The sequence below is a fragment of the Perna viridis genome, chromosome 10 (assembly GCF_037379345.1).
Source record: "Perna viridis isolate PV_CMFRI_1.1 ecotype Kerala chromosome 10, ASM3737934v1, whole genome shotgun sequence".
Classification (NCBI taxonomy): domain Eukaryota; kingdom Metazoa; phylum Mollusca; class Bivalvia; order Mytilida; family Mytilidae; genus Perna; species Perna viridis.
This window is the reverse complement of record NC_142454.1, coordinates 353,418-371,205: the sequence shown is the minus strand read 5'-3', so window position 1 is coordinate 371,205 and position 17,788 is coordinate 353,418. Positions and strand designations below refer to the sequence as shown.

The window sequence follows — 17,788 nt, the reverse complement described above, 5'->3', positions numbered from 1 at the left end:
CACATCAGTTCTATGCAGAATATCCCAAAGAACATTCACACCAAATCTGGTTCAAATTGGTCAAGTAATGTCAGAAGAGAAGATTTTTGAAAGACAATAACATTAAAAAGAGCAAAAAGAAGGCAATAACAGCAACATGGCTTAACAGATTAAAAGGAAAATTCAACCACAGACAGATCTCATCATGCTAAACACTTTTTTTTGGTCAAAATTTGGTTAAACCTAATGATTATGGAGATATATGTATTATCTTCTGTGTGACCCCTATGTTCTATTTTCAGTAACAGCAGCCATGTTTTTTCAATGGATAAAAAATCCCCACATCATTTCTATGCTGGATACCCCAAGGAACATTCATATCAAGTTCTGATTGGTCAAGTGTGTGAGAGGAGAAGAGTTTTGAAAAATTTATTAACCACGATGGACGAAGACGACAGATGCCAAGTGATGACAATAGCTTACATTGCCTTTGGTCAGGTAAGCTAATAAATGCATAATTTGTTCCACCTGTGTAAAAAATGTTTATCCCCATTCTATATAATACTTCCACTTAATTCATACAGCCACTGACTTCTGATGGAACAATAATTGTCTATGAATTCTTTAATGCAAGGTTTGTTACTGATAATTTATTAATCATGATAATAATACAATAAATAAAAACTTTTACAAATAACATATCACAGTTTATATCAATGTTATCTATCCTCCAGTCAATGCTAGTATACTTTACATGATAACACACTATCATCACCAGTCTGAGAATCCTTCTGAGTTGTTACTGAAAAATTAAATATAGTCATTTTAGTAATGTATACTGAAAATTCCAAAATCATGTAACCGCATTACTGATGTGAGAAGAACATCTAGACTACCTTTAAGGTATTGCAATGTCTATATTCTGTTGTAAATATTATTTGTTACCATGATTAATATGCTCCATCAGATGAAATCTTATAAAAAGAGCAGATGTACTGCTTGCCTGTAATGTGTAAATTATTGATATTTTATATTATTACTTTAGATATAATACTTTTAAAACACACTGAATATTTCCTAATAGTCTTTATGATAATGTGCATCATTGTATGTTATAATCTTATTTTATGTTAATATTTATAGTCCATTTTAAAAGCTGTTAAACATAGCTTATGTTTGTATATGTTTTAAATAAAGTTTTTGACTTTAACTTATGACATCACATCCTGTGACCTTGAACAATCAATTGAGTTATATATTTTTTCATCAAAACAATGGTGTAACAAGTTTGGGCAAAATTTGAATGAAGGATGTTGATTCTGGAGTGTCCACAAGGATCCATGCTACTGAATGATAGGCTGATGGATTGATCTATATAGACTGCATCCCCCATGGAGCTTTGTAGCTTGTTGTCTTCCATTGTGTTACAAAGGACTACTGCAGGGGGTACTTACTATTCTCTACAGTCTAGAAACAACTATAAAATCATCACAACTTAAAATATATACAAGCAATCCTGAAACCTATACCATACAAAGAGTAAATATTTTCACACGACTTTCACATGAATCGAGCAAATAAATTTTGAGACAGACTTACTTTGAAATTTACCTGTCAGAATAGAACCTTAATTGAATTTCAAGTTTTCACATCTTAATCATGTGAAGTGAACTTCACATGAAAATCAAACGAATTTCAAGTTCAGTTCATATAAATATTTGCCTGTGTACAGTGTGTGGATTGTTCAACCTTGTGTCTTGTCTTTGACATCTGGTTTATGTCTGCAGAGATTTATGTAGACCAGATTTCATACAGAAATGTCAGGAAGCACAGCTAATCACATACTCATAGAATCATACATCACTTGGGTTGGAAAGAAAGAATCAGTTTGAATACAATCAAACACACAACTAGACATCTGGAAAACAATACTTAAAAAAAAACCAACAACACAGGGGATAACCCATGGAAAAAGTAACTAAAAAGGGAAGTCCTTGGTTTAGGGATTTGTAAAGGAACATGATCTATACAGCAAAACATACATGGGTAGATACATGACACAGTAAAAATATATATCATCAAAATTATACTGTAAATTCAGAAGTAATTGTTAATGAGATAATGGAAGTCATACAAGTTTAGAAGACTATGTAATAATTAAAAAACATCAAACTTATGAAATTTTAAGATTCAGATTTTATGATTATGAATTATTGGTATGTTGTATAGGCTCACCTACATCTTAATAGGAATTTACAGTACAAACAAACCAAGGAGGGTATTATGTTAATTCTACTGAGTTAATGGGTTGGTCAGTAGCACAACAAACACAGCAAATCAGCTGGTAGTAACATAAAACTGACATTACCTGGTCAGACTGAACATGGTGAAGAAATGAAATGATGATCAAACATTAATATGATGATTACTTAGATAAAATGCTTCTCTATAGGTCAGCAATGCTGTGGTCTTTGAAGCCATGAGATGACAACCGTGTATGGGTAACAAAATGATTCAATGGTTTGTAAATAATGTTATTATTTTATGGGAGTTATTGTTGTAAATTTTTTTTCCGTCAGATAATCTAACTGAAAATAAAATTTAGAACACCAACATCAAATCCCCTGTGACTCTCCATAGAGGAAAATTCTTTTAGTGTGAGGTTTGATTTATCAATCTTTGTAATCAATTGTTGGATAGATCTGTTGGGAATCTTTACTTTTTTCTCTTTGATTTTGTTCATAGATATTTTTCTGTCTCTTGTCATCAGATTTTGTTAAGAGTTTTAAATGGAAACGACGTTACACACTAACAGTGTACGGTCACATTACTAGATCTTTTGCTGACAAATGTTGTCCATAAAATCATGTACATTAAAATAATTAAAAATATAATAAATAAATTACCAATAAACAGAATAACAGTTACTTTGAATTTAAAAAATCACCCTTATGCATTCGTCAAAGGTACTCTACATTTAATTTATCATGACAGAGTTCATGATCATGGCTTTTAATATATCAAGTTTCATTTGGTTAATGAAATAAATGTATTATACATTACAGAGCTTCATAATAACTATTTATTTCCCATTTGATCCATGGCCTGAAAATGTTCTACGGATGTCTCAAGCAATTTGTAGCCAAAGTTTCTTTGATCTTTTAAAACAGCCCTTTATTTACTCAGGAGTAAATCTAAACATTGACAAAATAACATTCAAATAATTTACGTGAGGAGCTGTATTATAAGTGAACTTCTAGATGATAGACAGATAGATGAATAGACCAACAACAGATGAATATGGTATAACTACACAAAGTTTGCTTGAGGATAGAAATGATTTCTTAAGTCACCTCATTCCCCAGTGAAAAACATTCAAGACATTAACAAGAAGAATAAGCCAACCCTTGTGACATGATTTTTATGAAAATAATGTGAAACAACATGACTGTTCTTTGTTAAAGAGAGTTTTGATGGTATAAAGCTGATGATATCCACACAGGTTACCTGTGACACCACATAGCATAACCAGTTTCTTTCATACTATGGATCATACTATAATATAACATACATAACTGCCTTTCTCTTACTGTTGAAAGCCATTGCCTTGAATACTTTTTTTTTTTTTATAAAATAACCGGAAATTTTCTTTGTATTCTGATTAATAATAGATCCATCTTTTGGACATGGCTTATTAAAAAAAGTTCATAACAGACAAATGCTCCAAATTGTTTTGGCCAAAATAACCTGTGTCATCTATAATTCTAATTTGCAATCCCAAACACCATGCACTATCATGCTACTGGTCTAATAAAAATCACAACAAAGTAAAATCATTAATCCTTAAATTGAGAAATAAAAAGAAGCCATTTGTATTTCAAATGTACACTACAACCATGCTGTTAATAGTGCTCCACCATTCCAATGTATACTGAACAACCATGCAGTTAATAGTGTACTACCATTCCCATATGTACATTGTACAACCATGCAGTTAATAGTGTACTACCATTCCCATGTACATTATACGACCATGCAGTTAATAGCATACTACCATTCCCATGTACATTGTACAACCATGCAGTTAATAGTGTACTACCATTCCCATATGTACATTGTACAACCATGCAGTTATTAGTGTACTACCATTCCCATATGTACATTGTACAACCATGCAGTTAATAGCATACTACCATTCCCATGTACATTGTACAACCATGCAGTTAATAGAGTACTACCATTCCCAAGTACATTGTACAACCATGCAGTTAATAGCGTACTACCATTCCAATGTACATTGTATAACCATGCAGTTAATAGTGTACTACCGTTCCCATATGTACATCTTTTGTACATTGTAAATACATGTAGATGTACAAACGTACCTATTAATATCCTCAGCCACTGACAAGTCCTCTGTTTGTTCTGAATGAGTGTCCTGTAAATATAAGTGTTATAGACTTATGATTGATAGGCTGTTACATTTAGTGCACCATGAAATAAAATATACACTCACATATCACCTAATTTAAGTAAGTTTTTATCCTGCCACTTAATGCACACAGAAATGTATTCAGCTAGTTAGTCTCCATGAAAACTGTTTTTGCTCTTTAAGCAGAAGTTTAAACCCTCTTGAAAATCTCCAGCACTTCTAAATTTGAATCTTCCCTCTAAATTAATTTATTTTCACCATCTCTCAAGTTGCATGGTGCAGTTCATTTCAATAGCAATAAAATGCATGACATCTTTCTTTTCTATAGATATTATATATGACCTTTTTTGAACACAGGTATCAATTTCAAGGTAACTGTAAGACATACTTGGCTTAACCTTTGACCTTTAGACCATACATCTACTGTCTTTTTGGCCACCTGAAAAAAAAAGAGAAATATAAGGTCAAGACAAGTTGAGTAAATGTTTACTGTAATTAAAATTAAATGTTCACTTTACAGTTTTTATGTACATCTTTTTATTCTTATCAATACAGATTTGAATACACTCAGTAATTATTTTCCGATAAATACATAAGAAGATAAAAACTGTTTCAAATAAAAGAACTACTATATGATGTTAAATGCAGGGTATCATTTAATAGGTCTACTGCAACCTATAAACTATTAATTGTAAAATCTGAAGGACTTTTTATGGACAGTAAAATACACATGTATAACTTAATTGCCCAAATTAAGACCTTACAAGGTGTAGACATAGTAAAAAAGTATCATTTATATTAATAATAAACATTGATTTGGTTGTGACTTGCATAAAGATGTCATTTTGGTGAAACATATAGTGATTTCTTATTAAACCAAAACACTAATGCCTGATGCTGACTTTTTAGTCAGACTTTAAGATGCATAGTTTACTCCACACTTAACATGTGTATCAAATTTCATTTTAATTTAACTCCATCTTTATACCAACTAGAAAACCTGTGAGCATAAAGCACATACCCACCACTTCAACAGGACTTAAAGTTAGATTTGAAAGGAAGACAAAATCATATTCCTTCATGCACATCTACATATGATGCTTAAAGTGACAAACTTCCTATTAATTTTATTAAAATCCCTGGAGTGGCTTAGGATTAATTGCATTTATGAGACATAAACATGTAAAATCTTAAAAGTTGGGTTATCTCCATGAATCAGAAATGAATTATGGTATATTCATTCATGTACATGTACATCTACTAATAAACCCAGCCTTCCTTTAAAATATCATGAAAATCCATTGCATGGTTTAGGAGAAGTATGAGGACAGACAGACAGAAAGTCTTTACACCCCATACTTTGTTTGCAGGTTGTTTAATGAACCTTCAATGCAAACCTGAGACATGATCGATGAACTGATACCCACAGACAGAGAACTACATACCTCAACATTACAGCCAATGCAAACCTGAGACATGATCGATGAACTGATACCCACAGACAGAGAACTACATACCTCAACATTACAGCCAATGCAAACCTGTGACATGATCGATGAACTGATACCCACAGACAGACAACTACATACCTCAACATTACAGCCAATGCAAACCTGTGACATGATCGATGAACTGATACCCACAGACAGACAACTACATACCTCAACATTACAGCCAATGCAAACCTGTGACATGATCGATGAACTGATACCCACAGACAGACAACTACATACCTCAACATTACAGCCAATGCAAACCTGTGACATGATCGATGAACTGATACCCACAGACAGACAACTACATACCTCAACATTACAGCCAATGCAAACCTGTGACATGATCGATGAACTCATACCCACAGACAGACAACTACATACCTCAACATTACAGCCAATGCAAACCTGAGACATGATCGATTAACTGATACCCACAGACAGAGAACTACATACCTCAACATTACAGCCAATGCAAACCTGAGACATGGTAGATGAACTGATACCTACAGACAACAGAAAACTACATACCTTAACATTAAAGCCAATGCAAACCTGAGACATGATCGATGAATTGATACCCACAGAGAGAGAGCTACATACCTCAACATTACAGCCAATGCAAACCTGAGACATGATCGGTGAACTGATACCTACAGACAACAAAAAACTACATACCTTAACATTACAGCCAATGCAAACCTGAGACATGCTCGATGAACTGATACACACAGACAGAGAGCTACATACCTCAACATTACAGCCTATGCAAACCTGAGACATGATCGATGAACTGATATCCACAGACAGACAACTACATACCTCATCATTAAAGCAAATGCAAACCTGAGACATGATCGATGAACTGATACCCACAGGGAGCTACATACCTCAACATTAAAGCCAATGCAAACCTGAGACATGATCGATGAACTGATACCCACAGGGAGCTACATACCTCAACATTACAGCCAATGCAAACCTGAAACATGATGGATGAACTGATACCCACAGACAGAGAACTACATACCTCAACATTAAAGCCAATGAAAAACCTGAGACATGATCGATGAACTGATACCCACAGACAGAGAACTACATACCTCAACATTACAGCCAATACAAACATACATTTAAAATAGATGACATGACTCTAGCCTGATGATAGTGGACAAATCTGATTCATATAACCATACTGAACATGAATTATGAAATGAAACCAGTGTCCTGGCTAGAGCAAAATGGAGGGGCGCCGCACCCTGCCCCTATCAAGCCTGCGCCCCTCAGTGCCCTATCAGCGTATCTGAATGTCCCATTAAGATCACACACTTTCTATTTACCCCAAGCCAATTAGGAAGTGTCACCTTTACGATATCCCTTAGTAATTAACCCCGATGTAAATCTCAGGTAATTATCGGTGATTAGCGGTTTATCACCTTTGATGATTATGAGGATGTACCAAGCCGACTGGAGGGCTAAAACTACTGGTGAACGATGTCAAAGCCAAGAAAATTATATAAAATAACAGCCACCAGTTGTATGATCTGATTCAATGTATTGTTTACAATGCCTACACAGAACCCTCTTCCCTGCGCCCCTCTATTTACAAATCCTAGCTAGAACACAGGAAACCCTAGCCTTATACTTCTCGCAAAAGATAAAACCACTAAAACAGCATTTAATATGACTCAGACATGATTTATAAGTAGGAATTTTATTTTTTTTTTTGGGGGGGGGGGTTAGGAAGTAGGAGAGTAAGGTCTAGAAAAACAGTTTTCTGTCTGTTCAGACAAAAATCTGTATTTTTTTATATTGAAATTTCAGATTAAAAAGTATGAATTCCTATTTAAGTAAGAAAAAATCATGTCTGATGACTATAGACCTAATGGTATGACATATAAGCACGGTACTACACCTCAGTATGATGTACAATACTGGCACTACACCTCAGTATGGCATACAAGCATGGTACTACACCTCAGTATGATGTACAATAATGGTACTACACCTCAGTATGACATACAATACTGGTACTACACCTCAGCATGACGTACAATAATGGTACTACACCTCAGTATGATGTACAATAATGGTACTACACCTCAGTATGACATACAAGCATGATAATACATTGCAACACTAATACTTACATTCTTCTTCTGTTTGAGAGAAATACAAAAATGTACATAACAATACCTTTCTGTTAAGCCATTTCAACAAATCTGAACTTATTCTATTAACTGATATTCAATCACTGGATCAGTACTCAGCATATTTTATTTCCTGTTTAAGTTTTCAAATCTTCTGTGAGAAAAAGTGTTCTCCACTATAGACATTTTAATTTATCCTAACAGATAATTGTGTTGAATTGTAACATCATCAAAACAAGTTAGTATGCTTTATGGAAGCTAAAGCACTTGACTTCTAAACATTACCTATACTCGGCGTCACATAAATAACATACTGTTAAAATTTGAATAAAAATATTTTCTACGACTTTATTGACACCTACTGTCGTTTAAATTGTCTTAAATGACTTGCTCATTCGTTTAGCCAAACGGCTTCTCCCTTAACATTGAATCGTTAAATTCAGGTCAGATTTTAATTCTCGGTGCCAATATTTACATTGTAAAAAGTCGGCCATGTTTATAGTGATTGGGTTGCTAGGAGATGTTGTTTACGTTTAAATGGTTTGTCCAAAAACCGAAGAACCCAGAATGCATTTCGGCGTTATTTCGGATATCTCGGATTTATTTTACGCGAACAACATACAATACCGAGAAGTTGATCAAGCAGACGATTGTCACCGGAGTTCGACGGGAACTTACGAACTTCGTTTGTAAACAAATCGTCCCGTAGAACCAACATGGCGGATATTAGTATGGGATTTTCCCGTAAGGATTTGTTACGCATGATTTAAGCTAATAAGCGACTTGTTTAGGGAGAAGCCGTTTGGCTGAATGAATGAGCAAGTCATTTAAGACAATTTAAACGACAGTAGGTGTCAATAAAGTCGTAGAAAATATTTTTATTCAAATTTTAACAGTATGTTATTTATGTGACGCCGAGTATAGATAAGGTACATACGAAAGTCATTAGACACTGCATTTTATATTGAACTAAAATTCTACATTCTCATAAGTAAAATTTTCATTTTTTTTTAAATACTAAGTCAACCACCTTCTTTAAATTGGAAAATGTAATTATTTTGAGTGTAGCAATGTAGTTTACAGCTCATACAGTGTAAGATACTATATTATAAAATACATCCTCATTCTCAAACCACTTGATGTTGACTTTTTCATTCCAGTTTTATATGTCAAATATATCTACTGACATGTTTGGCCTATGAACTATGACCTACCTCTTTCTCTTTATCTTTCTGTTGTTGAATCATTTCCATGTATTGTTTCATGACAGGATCAATATTATCTTCTGTGTCAGTCTTTTTCTCCTCCTGAGCATGGGCACCATCCGTCTCATCAATGTCTCCACCCTGGAAACAAACAAATATTTCATACTGTGGTTTCATGTTCATTTTATTGGGACCAATATTCTTGGGTCTTGTTGAAAGTGTGTAACCACAAAAATGATAACCCAACAAGCAACAATATTCATGGATATATTTTTGGTTAAGGTGAGGTAAAAATATGTAAATTATTGTATACAATCTGATTCCTACTGCCTAAAGTTTTCTAGTCTTGCTCTTGTTTGTAAGATATGTACAGCCTTAAGTCTCTCTAGTTCTTCACATTCTCTTTAAGATACTTACAGCTTCAAGTCTCTCTAACTCTTGCTGTTCTTTTTCCCAAGCTTCTTGTTTTTGCCTTCTCCTTTCTTCTTCTCTTCGATCTTTCTCTGCTTGCCATCGTTTTTCCTCCTCTTCTTCCTTTCTCTTTCTATCTGCTGCATCTTCTTCTTCTAAAATTAAGTTTCAAAATGATGAACAAGAGGCTCTCAAAGACCCTGAATCGCTCAACTGGCAAACCATGCTCTATTAACTAAGTAAATGAATCATGCTTTGTTACCATGTTTGACAAAAAAATTGCCGAAAAAGAGCAAATATTGATGAATGCTGTAAGTTCAACTGAGTACCTAAGCACTCACTGTAAAATATTGGAAATGCCATCCTCTGGAAAAATTTAAGCAGGGTTCCCCCTATGCCCTGTTATCCCACCGGATCTGCATAACCCACTATACATTCGCTGAAAAAGAACATAAAATGAAGATAAATCATGGCTATGCAACATTTTCATCATCACCATTCAACTCAGAAGGCCATGTTTACTATAAAGCAAGCATAAAAATAAGCAGGAAAATGGCAGCAATTTTGAAAACTCTCGCAAGAACAAATTTTCCTCAACACCATTCAACTTACAATAGAAACCAAAAACAATTGCAATCCAAGCAACTGGTGAAAAAGACCGCCTAAAAATGTTCCAATACTGCCAGTCAAGTCAGAATATTATATATATCTTTCATCTTCATCATTCCGTAGAGGAAAAACCAGTGACCAATGGGTCAAGTAGTTTCAGAGGAGAAGATTTTTGAAAAAAGCTGAGGACAACAGACGATGACAGATGCAAAGTGATGACAATAGCTCACACGGCCTTATAGGCCAGATGAGCTAAAAGTACAACTAACAGAAGACAAAACTTATAAAACACATACAAATACCCGACACTGTAATTTATTCTGTCATTAAGTGAGAGTCCTACTACAAACTGAAGGTTACAAGGCTCTAAAATTCCCATTTCAATCACATGTAGCAAATGATTACTCAAAGAAATTTACATTTGTAAGCTTGGGATGTCGATTTCTGTTGTCAGGAAGTTGATATACACATGTACACCAAACTTTTTGGTGAAAAACATAGAATTTCTTAAATTCTTGACTGGGCAAGACCATATTTTTTCAAATTTTGGTATTTCATCCACATCTCTGCATTCTATCAAAGCATTTAACATGAACTTCCACTTTGTATACAGTTATCTTACCTTCTTTAGATTTCCAATCATCATCAAGAGAGGGTTTCCCAAGGGGAGGTAACTTGCTACCTAGTGGAGGTAAATTATTACTGGTTCCCACTGGAGGTACTGTACTAGTATCTTTAGATTTCCATTCATCCTCCAGGGAGGGGGTTTTCCAGGCAGTGTCCAAGGATATAGGGGCAAGAATTCCACCAGGGGGCCCAGATGGTGTCTTAAACAAGTCTCGCTTTTCTAAAATAAACACATACGAAAAATATAAGAAGTAAATGAAGAGATCTTGTACCCATTTTCACATTAAATTGCTCTTCTTTCTAAATATATTGAAAACACTATATTTAAAGGGTACAAGTAAGTTAAGGGCAAGCCTTAAAAACATGTTTTAACTAGAAAATGAAATTTGTAAATAATGTCACGCTAAAAATATCCAACTTTTTTATGTTTAAAATGCTTTTATACATAATAAATTTCATAATTTCATCAAACAGTAAGTTTGGGACAAGCAAAACCTAAAAATAAGGAATGTAATATCACTCAACATTTCAAAGGTGTAAATCAAATATGAAATTACTTTGTCAAGTAGAAGCTGTGAAAAAAGCATGGCAAAACTGTCTATTGACAAACAGACACTAGGAATAAACCATGGATAGATGGTAATTGTAATTTATATAGACCCCCCTCCTCATAGGAGTCATAAATATTATGAGCCTGTTTATATTTCTATATACTGAATATCAACCCGAGACTCCTGTATCACCCCATGGGTCATTGGCTCTTGTGGTTATATATGTCGAGGGTTGATACAGCATGTGATACAAATTTTGACGTCATGCTCATTATATCATATATTTTAATCATACTTAAAGTATGGTCTGTGAAGGGGTGCGATATAAGATATGCAATACAGGTATAGGGGTGTGATATAGGTCTAGAGGTGTGATATAGAGTAGACGATATAGGGTTTAAACAAACACTTATAATGCATATACAAAAAAGTTGTATTTAAATCTAAATATATGAGATAAAGTGATTTCTTTTTCTTCTCTAATCATTATAAATTATGGAACACAAAAGAATTGATGTTTACCTAAGTCGAGACCAGATGTAGCAATACTGGTGTCAGACCCAGGGACTACCACTATACTGGGGGAACCAGGTCGAGCCTCTAGATCTGCTACAGTTATTGGTCGTGGTCTCTCCACTCTTTCTTCTCCATTCCTGTAAAGAGAAGGTAATTTTAACCATTTGGTATTTCAGATATCTACTTGGGCTAAGGTCTCGAAGATTGTTGAGATAAAACTTTCTCATATTTCTTCAAGTGTATAAATTTAGTATGAAATTGCTTCCCCTTTTTTTGTTTATGACTGATTTTTTCCCCTTTATATTTATAAATCATAAATTTTCAATCTATTTATAAAACTATTTATAAAACAACTGAGATTGGCAGGATGTATGAAACTTTATCAAACACAACTATACACAAATAATTCTTTCTTAATATTTCTGTAACTCAGTTAATTTTTTTATTTTTTCCTTCAAAATGTCAACTTAATTTCACTACTTACAATCTATCTAATGTGTATCCAATAATGATTGAACTTTATTGCGATTTTTAATTTTTCACATGTTTTTCTTGCCCAAGGAGTAATAAAAACAAATGGGTTGTGAAAATTAATTAACAGTATATCTTCAAATTATACAAACTTTTTGTACCATGCTAGACTTTTTACAATCAGGCTTCTAGAGCAAGGTTATGTAGCTACAAGATTGAAGTCATCACTACATAAATTTCATGGTTTTCACACCACAAAAACCGATTTGTTCACTTTGTCATAGTTTTTCTCTTTTTGTCTAAGGTGTAATCAAGGGAACCAAGGTTATAGTTGTAATCAAAAGAATGTAGTCCAGGGACAAAGACCAGACATGGAAAACAGACATACACAACAAAGAACATAAAGTAACTAAAATCATACATACAAAGTAACAAAAGCAAATGAGCAACCTGAACAAATCAGTTTTCATGGTGCAGATGAATACACCATAACGATCCACCTGGACATAACATTTAATGAGCAACCTGGCAGGTGTTTGTACAAAAACAGGGGATGCTTAGCAGGGGTACGGAAATGGTAAAAAATGCGTCATTGACCGACAAATTTTGCAAATGACTGTCAATCATTTTCCAGTAACTGACATAAAAAATTGTTAACCCTTATAAATTACAGTCTGTGCAGTTTTATTAGTGTATAAACATCCTGTCTACCTGTCTCCTAATTGTTTATTGGAAATTAATTGACAGGTGTGTGTCAATTTTAGCTGATGTGCAGTCACCTGAGACTGTAATTTAATTGTAACTGATTAGTTGCTTGCATAATTGAATTAATGATACATGTGCAGCCCCATTGCATATACGAGTTAATTAAAATGACACAGAGAATTTTCATACATTTATCACTTGATTTATCAAGAAAAAGATTGACAAGTCCATCATTTTCCCCTGATCTTCCTGAGGTAATGAAAGCACATGGTACCGAAACTACAAATCAGTCTTAGTTTGTAATTTTTAATTTATCGATTTAATATTTTTACCACAGAAGTCAACAGACCATTTAAATCAATATACAAAATATATTTGTGATTTTCTTTTACAAATAATCAACATTTTTTGTTCATCACTCAGAAGTTTTCAACTGTTCACCGATGTGATGAAAAAGTCTGAGAGATACGATGTTAGAACGTCCACGTGTGGTCAAAACTAAATTCGTTCACTCGTTCTGATATTTTGTAAAAGACGGAGTATTTGATGAAACAACACAAATTCCAATATTTATATTAAAATAACTACATAAAAAGGTTTTTTGTTCAAGTTTCTTTTCGATCTGAGTATGTAAAAGATTGACATAAACGTCTGCTTAAGTTTGATAAAATGACCGGCATGGGCTGTCAAAATTTCCAGACCCTTGATGCTTACCCTACCATTGCACCTGGTCAATGCTTCCAGTTTTTGATGGAGTCAGGGTTGCTCATTTACTTTTATACCTTTGTGCATGGTAATATGGTTATTTCATGTTCTTTGTTGTGTTTATTTTGTTGTTATTCCTGGATTATGCTCTCTTTGATTTCTGTTCCAATCTTAGTTCCTTTGGTTTCCCTCTCAAAGACAGAATATTTTTGGAATCACCTCGGTAATTAATCAGAAATACCAATGATATGTAGTTTATAACTAACCTTTCATCGTCAGACATGTTGGACATATCGAATCGTGGTGGTGGTTCCTTCCTCGATAAAGACTGTTCTGTCAGCTCCCTTAAACTATCTGTTGACAAATCAAAACGTTTTAATGCACAGTGAAAGGAACCGTTTTCAGCAGTTCATTGTAGGATATACATAGATAGTCAGTTTGCAGGATAGGAGTTACCTAAACTATTACGGTGGGGCAAGGACTGGTATACTTTATAGTTATGAGCCTGTGGAAAGTTTCAGTGAGATAGTAGGATGGGAGTCGCCTAAACTACTAGGGTGGGGCAAGGACTGGTATACTTTATGGTTAAAAACCTGTGGAAAGTTTCAGTCAGTTAGCAGGATGGGAGTCACCTAAACTATTAGGGTAGGGGCAAGAACTGGTATACTTCATGGTTACGAGCCTGTGGAAAGTTCAAGTCAGTTAGAAATCCTGCTATTTTTAATCTAAGATACTCACCATTCAGATGTGAAGACTGTCTACCCTGATATGGTGTAGATGACATTGGACGGTGAATAGGACTAGCCACAGGGGAAGCAATTCTCTTCTGACTTCCTGCTACAATAGAAGGTCAAAATAAACAGCATTCCTACAGCACATGAATGGCTGTCTCCAATTTTTGTAGTTAACTGCCCAATTACTCTTTAACCAACAAACAATTAATTCTACATGGGACCTCCACAAAAACAGTGTTCATAAATTCATTAAAATCCATCAAGTGTTTTTGATTTATTGTATCACATTTGGGCACAAATAGGTAAAAAAATAAATGAAATAAGCCGGAATAACATATTTTCAAGACCTAAGACTATCCATGAGGTCTGTTATCAATACACTACATGTATGTTGGAGAAATTGCAAGGATTTTAATACATATAAATCTTGGGGTGTGACATATTTATATTTACCCTCCTGCTCTGACACAAGCCTGTCATGTGACCTTGCCTTGTCGTCTGCTGCAGCAATATTAGTCAAGTTGTAATGGAAATCTCTGTAGGCTTTGTCTAAATTCTGAAAAATATCAAATGACAATGTAAAGTATACTGATATCATTCAGGAACATTTTACCTTTCTTCATTGAAACTTTATAAACACTAGTGCAATACCTTACCTTAAAGTATGATTTCTTTTAAATACCATGTAGATAGAGATTCAAGGTCTATTTATTGTTAATTATTAGTAGACTAAATGCACTGATTGCACCATTTAACTGACCCTTCACTAGGAATGTTGTATAATATCATTTTAGGCTTTGCCTATGAGGGATGCAGTATTTGTCATCAATAATAACTTTAATGCACTGCCATGCCGTTATAGGTGATGTATTAATCTGTAGGAAAATACAAGACTTCCTACAACACACAATCTATACCTGCATTAATAGTTTAAACAATTACTTCAGATTTTAATATATCATTTTCTGACAGAATAATTTATAGTCATGTTTCATCCTCCCTACATGTATAGGCAATAAAATACATTATGAACATTGTTCAGGATATATAAGATAGTCTAACAAACATGACTCAATTCTCATTTGAACGAATCTCTAAACTGATCCTTTCTCAGCACTATAGAGAGACATTTGAGAAAGAAAGTGAAGGCAAACTTGATGTATATGCTAAAATTAAAAACAATTTTGGGCTAGAGAAATACTTATCTCAAGTACATTTTGAGCAAAGGAGAAAAATTACAAAGCAGCGCATCTCATCTCATAGACTAGAGATAGAATCAGGGCATTATCATGGTATTCCTAGACAAAATAGATTATGTCGCAGGTGCAGCTCAGGAGAAGTAGACAATGAAGTACATTTTCTTTTTTCATGCTCATCAAATAAAAAAGAGAGAGATATACTATATGAGTTAATAATATCTACATGTCCACATTTTATTAACCTCAGTGATGAAAACAAATTGATATGGATCTTAAATTGTGAAAACTCTATTATTTTATCTGGTTTAAGTGATCTTGTTATATCAAGTGGTGTTTAAATTATAATTTTTCTTTTTTCCTTTTGTATATGCTATTTATTATTATTATTTTTATCTATCATTAATATCTTTCCATATCTTTTTCTGCTTATATTGTAATATGTAATGTAAGAATTTTGGGTAATTAAAAGCCCAGTATATGCAAATTTGATCCTTAATTTTCATACTTGAAACCTAGAGCACCATCCCTTGGTGTCCTTTGTCTTAAAGCAACTCAAAAGACTTGCTTCTCTGCACTGGGCACAAGGAGGCTTCTAGTGAGAATTATGTCCACTGCGTTTATTTACTTATTTATTTATTTATTTATTTATTTATTTATTTTTTTTAATGCATTATTATCACTATTGCAAATAGATATGCCCTTAAGTGAATATACATTTACATTCTTTATTCATATAATAATTTGATGATCATAATTATAATCTTCATTATCATAATCCAATTTTGTAAATGAAACTGAGATGTGCCAGTATGATAACTAAACACTATGTGCTGATTACTACGATGTATTACTCATAATGCAAGTAAAAGCTAAAAAAATGTGACAATTATTTAGTTTGTAAATTAACTGTTGATATTATATGTTATTATAATATGTTCAATCAAAACTGTTGTATGTAAAAAAAAATTGTATTGTAATCATGCCCTTTATGGGCCCTTTATTGGTGAATAAACAGTTCTTCTTCTTCTTCTATAGGGCATTCTAAAAGGTTTGCAGGCAAAACCTTAGGTTAAACAAATATGCATAAAGTACTTATTGTCTGCATGATTCGTTAAAGGAGCTATACTAAACTATACTGTATCTGTTGAATTATAGCCCTAGAATGGAAATGTTACATAGCTTGTATCTATTATGATAATATTTAGTTAAATGTTGGTATAATTACTTGTGCTTCCCTATCTAAGTTTTTTAGTCTATATTTAACTTCAGCAACCACATCTGCAGAAACAGTAGAAGACCTATCATCTTCAGAAAAAGCTGGATAAAGTTTCCTCCCCTGTTTTGTAGATGGCAGGTCAAACTCAGCTTCAATATCTGCAATCATATCATCTTCTCCATAATTAGATCTGGGTTGATGTTTAGAACTAGAAAATCCACTGTATTCCACTCTAGGCTGATGTTGTGGACTGATTGGTTTACTGCTGAACTGGCTACCTGGTAATCTTTGGAAATCATCATCAATATCATCATCAGTCTCTGACCTGGGATGGGGAATGGCATGGGATCCTCTAAATACTCCAGGGGCACTAAAAATATAACAGGAGCACCATTAACAATCTATAAATTAAGACTTGTAACATCTTATTTACTATACTAAAATTCATATCAGTAATCACTTTCACTTTTATCAACAGTTAAAAATAACACACAAACAAAGAATCAAATATCATCCATATTTAATTATGAACATTACCAACATCGAAAAAAAATTGTAATGGTCAAAATTATGCCAAAGATGTTTTTCAAAAGTTGTGAGCAGTTAGAATGGATACTTTTTTGGACTTTGTATAATGGCAATATATTACTAACTTTGATGCATTGCTCTACATTCATTACCCCACCTAATGTTCTGACAAGTATAGATGACCCGAGACTTACTCTTGATCTGCTGGCTTTCTATACACCTCATTGGTCAGGGCTAAAATAAAACAAGAAACATTT

The 17,788-nt window shown here is 33.6% G+C and overlaps 1 protein-coding gene across 3 annotated transcripts in view; it reads right to left on the bottom strand.

Annotated features, from left to right (window-relative positions):
* Positions 1-614: 614 nt before the first annotated feature.
* The window catches only part of LOC148604040 (centriole and centriolar satellite protein OFD1-like), a 35,021-nt gene continuing 17,847 nt past the window's right edge, over positions 615-17,788 (bottom strand). Inside the window, exons 18-29 of one of the 3 annotated variants that reach the window (XM_088548077.1) lie at positions 17,726-17,765; positions 17,013-17,373; positions 15,042-15,144; positions 14,593-14,691; positions 14,121-14,208; positions 11,980-12,110; positions 10,902-11,126; positions 9,677-9,825; positions 9,269-9,400; positions 4,800-4,850; positions 4,365-4,417; positions 615-781 (exon numbers count right to left, since the gene is read on the bottom strand). In XM_088548077.1, the coding sequence (XP_088404203.1) occupies positions 751-781; positions 4,365-4,417; positions 4,800-4,850; positions 9,269-9,400; positions 9,677-9,825; positions 10,902-11,126; positions 11,980-12,110; positions 14,121-14,208; positions 14,593-14,691; positions 15,042-15,144; positions 17,013-17,373; positions 17,726-17,765 (1,463 nt within the window). In that variant the 3' untranslated portion in view covers positions 615-750. The other 2 variants (XM_088548075.1, XM_088548076.1) reach the window with 2 other exon arrangements.